Source organism: Cetorhinus maximus, chromosome 15, assembly GCF_964194155.1.
Source record: "Cetorhinus maximus chromosome 15, sCetMax3.hap1.1, whole genome shotgun sequence".
Lineage (NCBI taxonomy): Eukaryota > Metazoa > Chordata > Chondrichthyes > Lamniformes > Cetorhinidae > Cetorhinus > Cetorhinus maximus.
Window position 1 is genome coordinate 92,361,975 of NC_135893.1, and position 18,337 is coordinate 92,380,311.

General features: G+C 40.0%; 1 protein-coding gene across 3 annotated transcripts in view; it reads left to right on the forward strand.

Annotated features, from left to right (window-relative positions):
- Nucleotides 1-18,337, forward strand: part of parn (poly(A)-specific ribonuclease (deadenylation nuclease)) — a 118,430-nt gene that overhangs the window by 11,754 nt on the left and 88,339 nt on the right. For all 3 annotated transcript variants that reach the window (XM_078558915.1, XM_078558916.1, XM_078558917.1), the window contains exons 6-11: nucleotides 6,423-6,483; nucleotides 6,858-7,023; nucleotides 12,884-12,946; nucleotides 13,924-13,962; nucleotides 14,653-14,695; nucleotides 16,732-16,812. In XM_078558915.1, the coding sequence (XP_078415041.1) occupies nucleotides 6,423-6,483; nucleotides 6,858-7,023; nucleotides 12,884-12,946; nucleotides 13,924-13,962; nucleotides 14,653-14,695; nucleotides 16,732-16,812 (453 nt within the window). The remainder of the gene's footprint in view (nucleotides 1-6,422; nucleotides 6,484-6,857; nucleotides 7,024-12,883; nucleotides 12,947-13,923; nucleotides 13,963-14,652; nucleotides 14,696-16,731; nucleotides 16,813-18,337) is intronic.

Genomic DNA, 18,337 nt, shown 5'->3' on the forward strand with positions numbered 1-18,337 from the left:
TTGATAAAGCAAAGATGATTGGGCCGAGAACACTACTCTGAGGGACTCCTGCAGTGATGTATTGGAACTGAGATGATTGACTTCCAACAACCACAACCATCTTCCTTTGTGCTAGGTATGACTGAATCAGCAGAGTTTTCCCCCTGGTTCCCATTGACTCCAGTTTTGCTAGGGGCCCTTGATGTCATGGTCAAGTACTGCCTTGATGTCAAGGGCAGTCACTCTCAGCTCACCTCTGGAGTTAGCTCTTTTGTCCATGTTTGAACCAAGGCCGTAATGAGGTCAGGCTGAGTGGCCATGGCGGAACCCAAACTGAGCATTAGTGAGCACGTTAATGCTAAGCAAGTGCTGTTTGATAGCACTGTTGATGACCCCTTCCATTACTTTACTGATGATCGAGAGTAGAGCGATGGGGCGGTAATTGGCTGGGTTGGATTTGCTTTTTGTTTACAGGACATACCTGGGCAATTTTCCACATTGCCGGGTAGATGCCAGTGTTGTAGCTTTCTGTGTCATACCTTTTTGACAAGCTCCCCTTAATTCTTCTTTGATACCCTGCCCTACTGTGTGGTCACTGGTAAGGGGGCCTTGTACACCACTCCCACATGTAATTTCTTTCCTTTACCATTCCTCATCTCTACCCAAACTGCTTCTATATCCTGGTTTCCTGATTTAGGTTATCCCTCTCTATTATGCTACAATCGTATTTAATTAAAAGAGCCACCCCTACACCTTTTCCTAGCTTTCTGTACTTCCTAAATGTCACGTACCTTTCAACATTCAGGTCCCAGTCTAGGTCATCCTGTATCCATGTCTCTGTAATGGCTATCGGATCATACTTATTTATCTCTATATTTGCACTATCAGTTCATCTGTTTTGTTTCGAGTGCTATGTGCATTCAGATACAGAGCCTTAAGTTTTTTGTTTTTATTATTTTTGTAACCTCTGGCCTTATCTGCTGATTTACTCTTCGATTTGTACTCTCTATCTCTTCCTGTCATAGTCTGTTTATTATTTCCCATATTAGTACCTTCCTCTCTAGCAAAACGCTGAGATAAAACGTTATTTTTGCGTAACCAAAATAATTTTTTCACCTCTTACCAACTTTTTCCTCTCCCTTGAAGGCATTGGTCACAGGGATACTTTTATTTTTTTTCAATTCCTTCCTGGGATGTGATCATTGCTAACAAGCCCAGCATTTGTTGCCTGTCCCTAATTGCCCTTGAATGGTTTGGACCAAGTTACATTTGTTGATGTACATTGGCTCCTGATTTTTCCCACCCCAGCACTGAAGATTGAAAGTCCATCTTCTCCTAAATTCCTAGACCTACAATGCTGTCTCCACCAGCCCCACTCCCCAGCACCCAACTCCTTTCTGACTTTATCCTCCCTGTCTCTCTCCTGGTCTCCACCTGCTCCCTCCTTCCCTCTCCTTTGTCTGCTGGCTCCCCTCCCTCTCCTCCTCCTGCTCCTACCCAAAATATTATCAGAAAATGCTGGAAATACTCAGCAGATCTGGCAGCCAGCTGCTTGCATCCATTGTATTTTGCTTTTTCTCCCTAACCCCCATGGTTTCCTTGTTGGCCATGCTTTTGTTTATCTATTTTAATATCTCTTTGTTGACTCACTAATTGTTTTCCTTGTATGTCTAAGAAAAACGCCTGGAGCATTTTAGTGTCAGAAGTACTATTTTAAATACAAGTAGGTGGCTGACTGTGATGTTATTTAAACCTGTGGAACATCTCACCAAGCCCATTCTTATCTCTTGCTGTTCATGCATACGGTGCTCCAGCAGGGGTCACTAAATATGATTTTTATTCTTTCACTCCTAACATTGGGACCTTCCTGAGTTTTGAAGGTTAATGGGGAGAATTATTCAATCGAGAGCAGCAGATTAGGTGACTGACCCTGTTGGCATCATGACAAATACATCAATTTCATAGTAAATGAAGTGTGTGCACAGCACTGCACTGTAACAATATTAGCTGGCTCAAAGACAAGCTGAGTTTTATCGCATCATGGCTGTAAATCATATAGAGAACTGTTGCTGTCCTAGTGTAGTCAGCCAGTACTTTGAAAGGATTAGGTAACCTTATGATCTGCATAAGGAAAATCTGGGTGTTTTATGAAGAGTTCTGCTTCAGACACTGTGAAGTAGGCTTCACAGTCTTGAGTATATTAACAAGTCATAACTATATACATATATACAGTAAGAGTACAGCTATGGAGCTGACTCCATCCTAGGTCTTTACACATCTCTGTCCATCTCTAGACTGACGCTGGTTCTGGATCATGTGCCGCCTTACATCACTGTGTGGGGAGTACTGTACTCCGTCCCACATTAACCCTGTATGTACCAGCCAATTCTACTACCCCTCGCCCCCAAAGTCTTTATCCCATGGACATAGTGTCACTTCAGTTTACTTCAAGTCTTGCATTGTTATAAGTCGTGTGCATTTACCTTAATGGCATTCTAACATTATTGTTATTACAGTATTAACATTAGCAACATTTTTGCAATCCCATCTCTGCGCGCTCCCCCTCTCCTGTCCCACCCAAGTCCTTTGAAGTTAGAGGTTCAGGCAGTCTGGAGGCCTTAACCCTTCCACATCTCATTTGCCGTTCTGTCAGGATTGTGGTAGGCTCTGGTGGTTCTGGTTCTTGTTGTTGGACTGGCATTTGGGTATGGCTTCATCCATTCCTTCGCTTGATGTTAAACCATGGCTGATTGGTTTAGCTGGTTTGGCAGTGCATGGTTGTTGTTACTCTTGATCATTTCTTGTGGGGTGGACAAAAATGGTATTTGTCTGCCTGGTGGTACCTTTCCTTTTTTGTTTGGGCCGTTGGGAAGCTCTGAGGCTGAGGAAGGGTGTTCCTGTGGCAAGAAGAAGATTGTGTAGCATGCTCCTCTGTTTTTTGTTGTTACTGGTGTGAGACTGCTACATCCCTTGTAGTTCTGGTACGCTGGCTTGAAGTTGCCATGTTTGCACAGCGGTTGGTGTTAATGTTAAATTTGTGTTGCAATGTAATGCATGCTTTAGATTGCTAATTAAGCACAGCTGTCCCCAGTTGGGGAAGGATTAGGGAATTATTATAAGAGTATATAAACCAGTTCACTGAGTGTCTGGGAGGAATTGAGTGAGTTTGAGAGTTTGTTTTGCCGCCTTAGAAATAAACCTGTTTTAAGGTACAGGTTAGCTTCAGACTCATTCCTCCTCAACACACAATTATTGGAATTAAACATTGGTACATCTAAAAACTGTACTATTGTGGCTCCTCAGACTTTTGATCCTTCTCTGGTACCACTTCCACTGAAGGTGCTACGGTGATCTTGTGTGGTAGGTTGGTCTGGCCATTGGGGATTTTGAATGATGATGGACAAACTTGCTGTGCAAAAAGAGGAGAGATAGTGGGTGAAATTAGAGTCTGAATCCTCTTTAGTGCTTGAGGACTCAGGACTGCACTGTTCTGGCTGGCTAATGAGAGTGGTAGCCTTGACATCATCTGCTGTCTAGAGGAGATCTAGGGCTTCGCAGGCATTCCTGCTCAGAAGGGAGAGAAGCTGATTATAGACAACATACATTAGTTCAAAGAATTGTTTGTTGCCATACCTCTGGTTCAAGGATCATGCCAATGACTGGGAGTTGGACTCCCCCACTCCGTCGTTCAAATCCAAAGGCCTTGGAGCCATGGTTCTTTGTCCGACAAGACTGTTACACTGGTACCTGAACCTAATTTAAAATTTGTTGGATGACCATTTACCAGGATGTCAGCACTCCAAAATGAAGAGCAGCATTCTCTGATGTCACTCAAGAAACGTGGTTGCGTCTCTTCAGGGTTTTTGGCCTCAAACTCGTGGCATCCTTTGGGATGCCTGTGCGGTGCTAGGGTTTTGACTTGCACAGTTTGCCAAAGTGTCCCTGTTGGTTGCAGTGGAAGCATTGGGCCATGCCCGCAGGACACTGATCTTTTCTCTGAGGGTACTTCGCACTAGAGTGCTGGGAAGGTTGCTATGCTGGATTGCTTTCCTTGACTTGGATGGTCCCCGTGTTTCTGTGACCTGATATGGCAGACTGACGGTTGGTTTCTGCCCCAAGTATTGTTCTCTCCCCTTAGGTTCGTCCTGTGTTGTTCACATAGCTCAGACAGTCTTACTAGCTGGATTGCCTTGTCCAGGGAAAGCTCATCATCTTTAGCTTGTAGGAGGTCAGAGAGTGAATCGTCTGCAACATCCACAACAATTCTGTCTCAGATGAGCTCAGACTTTAAGTCATCATATTCACATCCCTCTCCAGCCTCTAGAGATCATTTATGAAGGGATCAACAAGCTCCCAGTTGGACTCTCTTATTAAATTTGGTGCTTTCCAATATTTTATTGGATCTTGGGCTGAAATAAATGTCAAAGGATTTTAAAACCTCATCAAATTTGGCAGATGACTCATTGATACTGTGTCGTGCAATAATGTCATCTGCAATTGGCCCAGTCGAGTAAAGAAGTGCATTGATTTGTTCTGCTTATGATTTTTAAAAAATTATTTAGACCTGTAGCAATGCTGTATCTTAAACATTATCCTCCGAAGACACCAATTCTGAGACTGATCTGGGACATGGGTGAATCCCAGTGGAGTTGGAAGTGTGGAATTGTAATACATTTTGAAGATTTTTGAAAATGTGGGTACAGCTTTAAGAAATTACAGGCTTCCAAAATGGTGTCGTTGTTCACTGTTGAACAATGGATTTTCCTGCGCTTGTTAGTTTTTGGCAGGCTTTCCAAAATGGTGATGGTGGACTTGTGCCTGAAGAAGGAGGGCCTGCAATGGCTACGTGGGTCAGCTGGCTGCCGACTTAATTTAATCCGGATGTGTAGAAAAGAACTGCAGGCTTGCTGTTTAGGAAATCATACGATCACGAGGTACCCGAAGTAGACAAAATTAATTATTAATTTTATTTTCCTTTGCCAAACTCTGGAGCCACGTGTTGAGACTGGGATTGGCATTAGCAACGGTTTTCTTTCAAATGCGCCTCTGGCTGAATGAAAAGGGGTTTCTCAGGACTGGCTGGCCTGGAATTTAATAAAAATTATCTCACCCTTGTAAGCTGAGAGCTCTGCTGAAGCTGGACTTCCAAGGGAAATTCAATGGAGCCTTATGCTGGAGTAAAACTCCTAACGTTTTGCTTCCAGGCTCTTCTCTCACTGGAGCTTTTTCTTTCTGGTGAACTTTCTTTGTGTATGTAACTTCAGTTAGGAGTTTGTTTCAATTCAGAATCTGTTGAAGATGTCCTTTTTCTTAGTTTTTCTTGTGAGGATAAGGGATTTTGATCCGGACGCTGCCACCATGAAGCATCCTGCTTTGGACACCATAAAGTAGGCTTTGTAGTCTAGAGTATATGAGCTGCAAATCTTTATTAACTACTTATAACTATATACATATATACAGTAAGGGTACAGGTATGAAGCTGACTCCACCTTGGGTCTTTACACATCTCTGTCCATCTCTAGACTGACCCTGGCTCTGGTCCATGAGCCGCCTCTTATCACTGTATGGGTGGTACTGTACTCACACACAGGGTTAATGTGGGACTATCAGACCCTACTATTACAGTTTATGACTGGTTATCTTTACCAAAGATATAATTATGTGGAAAGCGCAACCATGTGTTTATTGCATTTATCATGGGGATATTTAGGTATTCTATTCATATTCAGTTTTGTTTTTCTCCTTTACTAGCTCTGGGTGTAATGGTAGTTACAATCAGGTGATCAGTCCACCTATGTGTCTCTATGTACCACAGTAGGAATGTTGATTATGAAAGCTTTATTACTGGAAAACTGTATGAATGTACAATCCCGCCATTTTAATTGCATGCTTATATGACGTGCAGGTAGTTAAGAACTGACTGATTATCAATCATTAAAATTCACCATCCTTGTTGGTACTGAAGTATTGTTGCTCTTGTGGAATGTGTTTATGTAGTTGGTTCCTTGATGTATCCTGTGTTTTGCTGGTGGAATTTGGCGAACTGCATAAAAGGAAGTAAGTTGGCACAGTAAAGAAGGTTGTTTGGCTTTTCTGAGGTAAAGGCAGGCTAGACTGTATAAATTAATGTGGCGCTTAATTGGCTAGTACAGTATCTAATAATTACAGGCTGGAGAAATTGACCATCAGGTTAAAAATTTAGACAAAGGTTTGATGCTTCAACATGAGCTCTTAGAAAGCTATTGGAATGTGCAATAAGCAATTATTAAAGAAAGAAAGACTTGCATTTATATAGTGTCATTTATAACCCCAGGATGTCTCAAAGCACTTTAAACCCAATGGAGTACTTTTGAAATAAGATCACAATTGTAATGTAGGAAACTTGTGCGAACCAGATGGTTTTATGCTGGCAAAACCCATAATTTAAACCTTTTTTGTTTCAGAGTTCAAGTATTGATTTTCTAGCAAACCAAGGATTTGACTTCAATAAAGTCTTCCGAGATGGTGAGTGAATGCTTCTGAAGAAACCCTGGCTAAACACTCTCCCTCTTGCAGAGGGGGCATGTCAATTTTGTGTAGACAGTAGAGAACCTGGGATTGTTGTTCTTCTTGTTGAGCTGTTTGTGGAGCCACTTCAGTTTGCCACAGTTAGTCAGGAATTTGTAGTTTAAGTTTCATGTTCATGGTCAAAACGTTTTAGTTATTCACTTAAGGCAGTAGGGCCTGTTGTCTTGCATGTTACTCGGGGTTTTGCTGTATGTCCAGCCAGTACCTTTAAGTTTTGAAGTTCAAAAAAGTGTTTTGAAGTGTATTGATGCAGTTATTTGGAGCAATTTTGAGCTTTCAGAACCATTGTCTGTTGGCATTCAAATTTGTAGGAATTCCATACTTAAATCGGGAAGAGGAACGGCAACTTCGAGAGCAGTTAGAAGAAAAGCACCATCAGTCTAACGGCACAGGAACACCATCTTTCATTTCGCCAAACTCCACCAAAGGGCCCATTGTCATTCCAGAAGAACATCGCAGTTTTATTGAGAAAATTGTGTAAGTCAAATGAGTGTGAAATGATTGTACGATTCCCTGCTCACCCATTGAATTATTTATTGATTGGCTTTTGCTTTAAGTTGATATCCATGAACAAAAAGACAGCCTGACTGAGCCTGTGGCTGACATCAGCAGAGCACTATCCTGGATATTGTAAGACGTGAAACATTGAATTTCCATAGCATCCCAGGACCAGCTTAAAACAGAGGAGCAGTCCTAAATTATTTGCGAGGGAGACCTAAAATGAGAGCGCTGTACTTTCAACCCCAAATTTCTCTACATGCAGGATTTCTAAAAATACTTTAGGGCTGTTGTGTGTAGAAATTAAAGAATCTCAGAGACAGAAATATTTTAAATATCTTGGCCTATATTTGAAAACTGTCAAAAGCTTTAAATGAAAAATGGAATTATGATCAGAGTTGCTAAGTTTTCTGGTGAACATTAAATAATGTAAAAATCTTACATTGCTGTTTCAATTTTTAATTCTTCATCAATTTTCTCCCCATCCACTTGTGGAGGTGTTAACTCCTTGTTGGTGCATGGCTGTGTTGTTGCCAGTCTCCTCCACCCAGATAGATGGTGGTTTATTAATTTGTGGGTTTTAATCATGTCATGACTATTCAATCATAAGAAACATCGCAACTCAGCCCGATTTTTTTTGTCCAGCACACGCACTTCCACTTGACTAGCATCATTCTTTTCCTCCTGAGAGGCACTGAAGCCTAACTTGGTACAGATCCTCATCATCCTTTTATTGAAAAGAAGGTTACTTGGAGCTTGTAATATCATCATCAATTACACCTTATTGGCGATCTGTTCATTTGAACAAAACATGACTTTTGTACTAGTGAGGTAGCCATTTTTAAAAAGGTTTGAAGGTAAGCTGTGACTAGTAATTCAAAGGTACTTTTTGTTTCATAGTCATATCTTTACTGAAAAATCTCCTATTGATGACTTTGGCATGGATATAAATATTTGAGAGTCTCCTGTGATATTACTCTGTCCAAGAGAGGATGCACTGTTTCACAAAGAGCAGACATTTCTATTGTGTTACATACCATGGTTGACTTTTGCAGTAGAAATAACAGTGAGGCTAGCGGAGAAAATTAGATAGCAATCTCAAATGCCTGCACAAGGGAAATCCAGATATTTCTGTCAGGATGCCTTCTCTAGAAACTGCTTTATACTGGTATCTTAATGAGCAATTCGGCATTAATGTACACACAAGGGTGTGAATTTGGGGTACCTGCCTAATTGGATACCCACTAAACTGATGGCGCATTTGGTCTTAGTCTCCTTCAGGATGGATTCCTTCTGCCATTCTTGCCAATTTTTCACAAACAATGAATTCCCACACTGCAGTACAGTTATTTCATGAGTTAGCAAATGTTATGACTTTTAGCTTGAAAACAGCTTTGTACTTTGCTCTTTTTGCTGGCGGACCCAATTCTGTTCATCTCTCGCCATGCTATACCACAGCCTGCTTTGTGTGGGCCTATCTTTAAACTCTCTCACATCTTCGCAACACAGCCTGTATTGCCTGCTTATTCCCATGCACCAACTTGACAGTATAAGGTAAGTAAAGCATGCATTTCTAAGATGAAAAATTGAGGCCGACTGTTAATTCGAGTATAGCATTTTGTAAGGGGGGGGTGGGGGGGGGGGTTGGCAGTCAATTTATAAGGCGAGTATTTGTAAAAGCATGATTTTTGGTACCAAAAGATGGGGTCGTCTTATATGTTGGGTCGATATGCTCCATGATTTACGGTGTTTGGTTAGACCTGAAACAACAGAGGTAACGTTGCACTGTTGGGCATATTCTATAGGCCACGAACTACTGAGAAAAATTCAGAGGAACAAGTTATGCAAAGATTTTGGAGAGGTGCAAAATCTATAGAGTAGTTACAGCAGAGGACTTTAATTATCCTAATATCAATTTAATGTATAGACAGTAATAGTGTAAAAGGCAAAGAGCTTCTGAAGTGTTTTCAAAAGAAATTTCTAGATCAGTATGTTTCTGACCCAACATTGCTGGATCTGGTTCTGGGGATTGAAGTAGGTCAAATAGAACAAGTGACATCAGGGAAACATTTAGGGAACAATGATCATACCATCGGGTTTAGGTTAGCTATGGAAAAGGACAAGGAAAAAAACAGAATAAAAATAATTAATTGGCCAAGGGCCATTTTCGGTGCGGTGAGAACAGATCTGTGCGAGGTAAATTATCAAAAATTGACAGGCAAACTGTAATTGAGCGATGGGCGACTTTTAAAGAGGAGGTGGTTCGGGTATAGTTGAAATACATTCCCAGGGAGAAATGTAGAACAAACGAAGCCAGAGCTCCCTGGGTGACAAAAGACAGAGAGAGAGTGGGATGAAGCAAAAAAGAGTTGTGTATGACAGATGTCAAGTTGATAATACAAGTGAAAACCAAGCTGAATATAGGAAGTTCAGAAGGGGGTGAGAAAAGAAATGAGAGGGTAGGAGAAGAGACTGGCATCCAACATAAATGGGAATCCAAAAGTCTTTATAGACATATAACTAGCAAAAAGAGGAGTGGGGCTGATTAGGGACCAAAAAGCCTCATTATGCATGCTCGCAAAAAAGGAATAACTTATTTTGTTGACACAGTTGGGGAGAAGGGTGACAGCTAGTTATAGCATGATAAAACTTTTTTTTCTGTGATCAGTGGCTCTGATGTTTATTTGCACAAGATAAAGAGGCGTCAAGGGCTTATAGCTTCTGGTTTTGATACCTTAGAGGCCTGGTTCCTCAGAAATAAGGAAATCAAAGAGAGGGCATGAAAAAAGATTAGCAAGTAAAGTTAAAGATAACCCAAAGATGTTTTACCAATACATTAATGCTAAAAGGTTAGTTAAGGAAAAAGTGGGACCTATCAGAAATGAAGATGGAAACTTGTGTGTAGATGCAGAGGCTATGGGTAGGGTTTTGAATGAATATTTTGTCTCCGTGTTTACAAAGGAAAGGGAGGATGTAGATATAGTAGTCCAGGAGGAACACTGCTAGATATTGGACGGGATAGTCATAAAGAGAGAGGAAGTACTTGAAGGGTTGAAATCCTTGAGGGTTGATAAGTCACCAGGGCCAGATGGATTGTTTCCGAGGCTGCTGAAGGAAGTCAGGGAAGAGATAGCAGATGCTCTGAGGATGATTTTCCAATCTTCACTAGATACAGGGGAGGCACCGGAGGACTGGAGAAATGCAAACGTAGTTCCATTGTTTAAAAAGGGATCAAAGGAAATGCCAAACAACTATAGGCCAGTTAGCCTTACATCGGTGGTGAGCAAATTAGTAGAATCAATCCTGAGAGATAGGATTAACTGTCATGTGGAAAGGCATGGACTAGTCAGGGATGGTCAGCGTGGATTTGTTAAAGGAAGGTCATGCTTCACAAATTTGATTGAATTCTTTGAGGAAGTGACAAGAAGGGTTGATGAAGGTAGTGCAGTGGATGTTGTGTACATGGATTTTAGCAAGGCATTTGACAAGGTCCCACATGGCTGATTGGTCAGGAAAGTAAAAGCCCATGGGATTCAGGGTAATGTGGCAAACTGGATAAAAGGTTGGCTTTGTAACAAGAAACAAAGGGTAATGGTCGATGGATGCCCTTGCGAATGGAAAATTGTCTCAAGTTCCACAGGGCTCAGCGTTGGGACCCTTGCTGTTTGTGTTATATATTAATGATTTGGACGTGAACGTGGGGGGCACGATTGGTAAATTTGCAGATGACACAAAGATTGGCTGAGTAGCGGATAGTGTAGAGGATAGCCATAATCTCCAAAACGATATAGATGGGTTGGTGGAGTGGGCGGTAAAGTGACAGATGGATTTTAACATAGGGAAGTGTGAGGTCATACATTTAGGGAGGTCAAACAATTATAGGGATTACACAATAAATGGGAATATACTAAGAGGGGTAGATGAAGTGAGAGATCTTGGCGTACAAATACACAGGTCCCTGAAGGCAGCAGTTCAAGTAGACAAGGTTGTAAAGAAGGCATATGGAATGCTCTCCTTCATTGGTAGAGGTATAGAATATAAAAGTAAGGATATAATGTTGGAATTGTATAAAACACTGGTGAGGCCACAACTGGAGTATTGTGTGCAGTCCTGGTCACCACATTACAGGAAGGACGTAATAGCTCTGGAGAGAGTGCAGAGGAGTTTTACAAGAATGTTGCCAGGGTTAGTAAAGTGTAGCTACGAGGAGAGATTGGATAGGTTGGGGTTATTGTCCTTAGAACAAAGAAGGCTGAGAGGTGACTTGATTGAGGTGTACAAAATTATGAGGGGAATAGATAGAGTGGACAGGATAAAATTGTTTCCCTTGGTGGAGAATTCTAGAACCAGGGGACATAGATTCAAGATAAGTGGCAGAAGGTGTAGGGAGGACATGAGGAAGAACTTTTTTACGCAGAGGGTAGTGGGTGTCTGGAATTCACTGCCCAAGTTGGTGGTAGAGGCAGAAACTCTAAACTCTTTTAAAAAGTACCTGGATCTGCACCTTAAGTGCTGTAAGCTGCAGGGCTGTGGGCCTGGTGCAGGAAGGTGGGATTAGAAAGGGCACCTGGGTGTCCTCGGGCTGGCATGGACAAGATGGCCCGAATGGCCTCCTTCTGTGCTGTAACTTTTCTATGGTTCTATTGTTGATCAATACTTCTATGGGGTTGTTGCGACGGCAGATTTTTAAGAATTTTTAATTGTTTTTTTTTAAAGCAGCGTGTCATGACCATAACTGTTGTTTCCTTAAAGTGGCCCGTAAGCTAAGAATTTGTGTGACTGTGTGCAGCCCCCTTTAATTTTTGAGTGGTTTTATTTAAAATAGCCCAGCAGACCGGCTTTAGTCTTAAATAAGATAAAGGTTAGTTTATTGAATAATTATTTAAGTAAAAGTAATAAAGTTATTAACTAAGGTTAAAAGCAGATAAAGATAAAAAGATGCTTAAAGATGAGATTTCAGATTAGTTTCTGAGATATCATTGTGGACCTGTTGCTTGAGTTCCTTCTTCCCAAAGTGAAGGGGTTGAAACTTGAGATTTGGTTGGAAGAAAGAGAATCATGTGTAAAATATAAGTTTATTCTAAATGTACAAATCATCGTTTTAAAGGAGTTAAATGTTCCTATTTTTATGTCTAGGTTGGAGCCATTCAACTTCCTTTCATTGTGTTTTAATTAATTTTCTGTGACCTACTGCGGCTTGTGACAGTGAAAGTGAGGAATACAAACAGATTTGTTTTAATCGCTAATTCAAGGTGTTTGACATCAATGTTTAACAATGGAAATTTTATCCATTTTCATCAAACACTCCCGAGTTATGTAAAGTAAAATTCTGCTCCTCAGTTTGCCCTGTCACAATTGCACCATTGTGAATCGTTCCATTTCATGTCTTGACGGTCGTACTCCAGCCCTGGATTGACAGCAGCCAACCTTATTTAACACATGCTTTAATCCTGTCAGCCTGGGCTGGATTTGAGCATAAATCCCTGATTTGAAAGAGAGCGTACTACTGTCTCCAGGTTGGAATTCCAGCTTTAGTGCAGAAATTATCATTTTTCATATCAGTGGGAAGTAGGCAGCCCAACTTCCATATCCTTGGGTCCTGGCCACTGAGCATCCATTTTTTCTTGATCATTAACCTTGTTCTCCTTTAGTGAGAAAAATATGAAGAGATTGTAGATGAAATGGGTAATAATGAAGATAAAACTCTCCTACATATTGGTGCATGTAATTACTTTAGTACTTGCCTTTCACTCTTGTGTTTGAATCAAATTGACTTGCTTTGTCAACCAATTGTTCTGAAATGTTCTAATTTAAATCTAAACTGTTTAAATATTTCCAGAGAAAAGGTTGAAGACTTATTGAAAGATGATAACGGTAGTATTGAACTGGATCCATGTACTGGGTAAGTTGAAAACATTAGATCTGTATTTTAAAATGAGTTACTTTATGGGTGTTTAGATTTTATTTGAAATGCACATGTAAATTTGTGCGCGCACACAATTGAAAACACGGTTACAAAGTATTTTATTAATAATTAGAAATTTTTCTCTCTACTGCGCCTGGAGATATTTACTGATTCACATGTGAGCATATGTAGCATGCGTTTGTGTGGAGAGGAATCAAAACCTAGTCCGATCCATTCTTCACCTGATGTTCAAAGATATGCATGTTCAAACAGGGTCACTGGACAGTTAGTAGGAGTAGGGAATTCTGCTACCCCTGCCCCCTTGTTCCAGCTGAAATGAAATGGACGCCAAATATAGTGCACCAATTGTTGTCTTGATTGAAATCAGCTAAGTCAGTACAAGGAGCGAACCTGGGAACTTCTTGATCTCCATGACTCAGTAACTCAGTTCTGTTGGTAACAGAACCATCACACTAGCCCATCATTTTTTTTTTATGCAGTAGGTTGTTGTGATCTGGAATGCATTACCTGAAAGGTTATGGAAGCAAATTCAGCAGTAACTTTCAAATGGGAATTGGTTATGTACTTGAAAAGGAAAAAAATCTGGGGTATGGGCAAAGAGCATGGGAGTGGAACTAACTCTTTTTAAAGAGCCAGAACAGACATGATGGGTCAAATCGCCTCCTTCAGTGTTTATAAGATTTTATGATCAGTTGACTTTTTTCCCCTTGATGTGCTTGAACTATTTCCTTCCCTCACCCAAAAACGTGAAGTGGCACTTTTGTTTGCACATGTTAAGAATAATAATCAAATACACAAACCAAACACTTGGATTCTTGCATTGGTGTTGCTTATTTTAAATTACTTCATTTTACTAGCCATTTTATTTGGAAAACATATCCATATCTATATTTATATAAATTACGCACCCAGTCTTCTGTTGGCTTTTACAAGTGCATGTTTTCTGTTCAAAGGTTCCAGAGAAAGCTTATCTATCAGACTTTGAACTGGAAGTAAGTGGAGTATTTAAGTACAAGTCGCAAGTATGATGTCTTTTAAACATTTTGTGCTGCTTCTCTAGTAAAATTAGTGAGTCCTGCACTGGGTGAGAAATGTGGTGTGAATGAAATTGGATGCATTTGTCCATTATCTTCACTGGATGATCATAAGTTGTCAATGGCTGAAACAGAAAAAATGTCAATCTTACAAATTGCAGAGTTGCTTAAGGCATCTATTAAATTGAAGTCTCATGTTTGGTAACTCTCCAGGGAGTACTGAAGTTATTGAATTTAAAAAAAGGTTACAGCACAATCACCTTTTAATTTGTGTCCATATAACAGTTGTTACTAAGAATTTTGCAGTTGCTGTAATGTAAGGCTAGGTTTGGTTATGTTCCTGCACAGCTTGTTAGATTAATATATATGCTGGCTGTAAATTTAGACTGGGATTCCTGTTCTGAATATCTTTCTTCCGAACGAGTGAGCTTTAATTATTGAACCAGAATTGCTCAGCGTTTGAGAAGTTATGGTAAAGACAATGCAATAGGTTGGCAAAGTATTTTTGTTGAGGGGAAATTTAAATGTGGTTATTGGAAAGCTTGTCAGAAAATATCATAGCACTAAAAATGTAAACTGTACACAGGTTTGTTAGAAACTCCACTGAAATAATAATAATTCTCTTTTACATTCCTGTTCTTGCTTTAGGTTTCCGAAAGGAGCCCATGTAGAAACTTTGGAGAATGAAAAGGTAAGTGAGGACTTCAAAATCAGATGAAGCAATTGGAATGTTAATATTATTGCCAAAGGAAAAGGATGTGACTAAGTAGATTTTTGTCAAGTTTGTGATGGATGGTATATGTAGGTTCAATATATTAAAGGAACAAGAAAAGTCTTATCAGCTGTAAAATATTCCTAAAGATGATATCTCTTGTTTTGAATTGCATTCTGAAATAGTGGGATTTTATCTTACCAATTTTGTGTCCTCTCCTCACCTTGAGGAGCCGTCCCTTGCCAGGGTATAATTCCAGGCTTTAGTTGTCTTCTGTTCCCTTGCCAATTTGATTTTGTTATGTTTGACTGTGAGCAATGGCAAGCCAATTATAGGGGCATTGTAGCAAGGGCTGATCCTTTCCTTGGCGAATAATGTAAGTTGCCCAGGAGAGCAATTGGGAATGGGAACTGAGGCTATGTTTGGTTTTTCCCTCTGCCTTCTCCCTGCTCACCCCCCCCAACCCCCCAAATCGCCTATGCCCTTTATGCTGCAACCCTGTTTGATGTTTATTTCAGTAACAGTTTCATTTTGTTGCTCCTTTGGATGTGACTTTAAATATTACTATGTCACCAATGGGCAGGAGTTATGTTCTCTAGTTTCTAATCTTAAGAAAGGAGAAAGACCTGCGTTTATAGAGCGCCTCTCTCAACCTCAGGAAGTCCCATGGTGCTTTACAGCTATTGAATCACTTTTGGAAGTGTGTGGCAGGATTTTCCAGTCCTGTCCACTGGCGGATTTACTGGTGCCACCAAAGTCGATGGACTTTTAGCTGACTCGCCATGTCTCGGGGCCAGAAAGACCCGCCCGTGGTCACTGATGTAATGCAGGAAACACAGCTGCCAATTTGCGCACAGCAGCATCCCACAAACAACAATGTGATAACCAGACGATCTGGTTTAGTGATGTTGATTGAGGGATAAATATTAGCCAGGACACTGGGCATAACTCTTCTCCTTTGAAATGGTGTCATGGGATCTTTTGTGTCTGCCTGAGAGCTGGCAGTGCCTAGTTTAACACATGTCTGAAAGATGCCACCTCTTACAATGCAGCATTCTCTCATCTCTGCACTGGAGTGATGGCTGAGATTTTTTTGCACTGACATCTCTAAAGTGGGACCTGAACCCACAACATTCTGACTCTGAGGTGAGAGTGCTCACCGCTGAACCAAAGCACACAGTAAAGGCTCATCATAACAGTAGGTTTGAGTACAGTCTGTTGGAGTGCCTGCCACTTCGTGTTTTTAGATTTCTGTCAGAAGTGTAAAACCCAAGGTGGCTATGGCAGATACATCTGTTGTGCCTCAGACCACCTTGTGCTTCGTCATCTCAGTTGTAACTTTGCTGCAGTTTCTCTAAGCGTCTAAACTTTTTCACGCCTCTTGATGTGGATTTGGTGACTAGCCACTTCCAAGTAGTCATTTGATGGAAAGACCAGGAATCTAAAACCTCTCAAATGGAAAATATGGCTTAGAATCAGTTGTGATTTGAGGTGAGCAGAATGATTGAAGGTCAAAAACTTAAAACCTTTTATTCTTTGCATTTATTAAGCTGATAATTGAGGATATGAAATGCAACTGTTCAGCCTCATGGTAGGACCTGATATCAATTTTGTTTTAGTCCCTCATCAGAGCTTGAATCATATCATAGTGTAAGGTGGCATTCCGGTGCATAGTAAATATCTCTTACTGCATTGTCAGTGAGTCTGATATTTGGATGAGATGGTAAGTTGAGGTCCTGACTACCTGTTCAGACATGAAAATATTTTACAGCACTATTCAACAAGTTCTGCTGGCCCACAGTCCTCTTTCAACCAACAGTACCAAAAGTAAACTGATCGTTCATCTCCTTGCTATCTATAGGGCATTATTGGTGTTGAATAACTTCCCCATTTGCTGTACAATTAATTATGTGATATACTTTTGAGATATTTCAATGATCTAGTAAGGTGCTATATAAATGCAGATGTGAAGGAAAAACAAATTTATGTTGAAATGTTTAAATACTATCTTGCAGAAAGAGAGGTATATTGTGGTCAGCAAGCTGGATGATGATGAACGAAGGAGGAGAGAAGAGCAAAAACGAGCAAAAGAGCAGGTAATGGTGCACATGTTTATTCTCTACTTATTAATACTTTCATGCAGAACCTGGTGCAATGAACTGGGTTAATAAAGGTAAATGATATTTTTTAAAAGAGCTGCAACTTTCCCCTTGAAAATCGGAAAACTTTTATCCATGCCTTGTGCTGCTTTGGGGGAATGTCCAATTTAAGCCACTTTTAATTAAAATAAGTAATGAAAGGACAAATCTGGTTCTGCTTCCAAAAATGCTTTAGGGCATAAGAGTCCTGTTGAGTGGTTTAGTTATTGCATTCCTAATCCCATCTCTGCAGTTAGCAACATTAACTGTATCTGATTGAAGCTACACTCTATCCAATTTGCATAATATTTTGGATATTATACTGACATACTTCGTACTAAAATCCAGTGAGTTGAATTTATAATTTTTTTATTAATAGGACCTCTGTTTCAATACTTGACAGCTGTTTTGATATTTTTTTAAATATCAAAATGTCCGATGATATAAACCATGAGGTTTTATACCAATAAAGTGAGCACCAAGATTAAATTAGTCTTGATATGGGATGATTGCAATCTATGTGCATTTAATATAAGCCCATTTTAAAAAATTATTAATTTATTTGTTCTGTGAGAAAGTGGAAAAGCAGCCAGGTTTCAGGCAGTGATCCTTTCTGTTTATTTTTTTTATAGTGTATAGGCGATTGAAACACAATTTATGGCACAGTAGGAGGCCATTCAGCCCATTTTTCTCAATACTTTATGTAAAAAGGATTTCAATGCTGCTGTTTAATGATCTCTAGGACTCCAGTTTCAAATCGAATTGTTAATTAAGAAAATGAAAGTATTACCACTGATTATTTTGAGTTCTTTGCAAAACAAATTTGGGCTGTCCAACACAAATGCAAAATACTGCAAATATGAAATAACAATAGGAAAATCTTAGCTTAGGCAGCACCTGTGGAGAGAGAAATTGAATCAGTAATGATTCGCCTGACGAAAGGTCTTCAGTAACAGTAATTCTGTTTCTCTCACCATAGATGCTGCCTGACCTGCTGACCAATGTTTCCTCTTGAGCTGTGGCAGCCATGCAGCAACCCAAAAGCTCCTGTGCACAAGTTGGTCCCTTTTAAGTTATCAGGCGCAGGGCCATGCAAAAAAAAAAATAAACAAATTTAACTTAAATAAATACACTCCAGAAAAAGTGTGCCTGTTGCTGTTGAGTATTTTTGTCATTTTCTATTTTCATTTGAATCATCTAATCCTGTATTTACCAGCTTAAATTCCCTGTATTTCTACCATTGTTGGCAAACTGCAAATGTTTTATGCTGTTCACCCCAGAAAAGGTAGGGGAGGTATGCACTATTGAAAGGAGTGGTTTCAGCTGCTAATCTAGCCAGTGTGTTTTTTTAAAGTCACTTGACTTTTATTTCCTCATCAATTGAGCAACATATAAAGTAAATTTCCATACCCAATTGTGTGTGTTATAACGGGTATTGTAGAAACAAGAAGTTGGTATTGAATTTTTTTTTGACCTGTAAGGC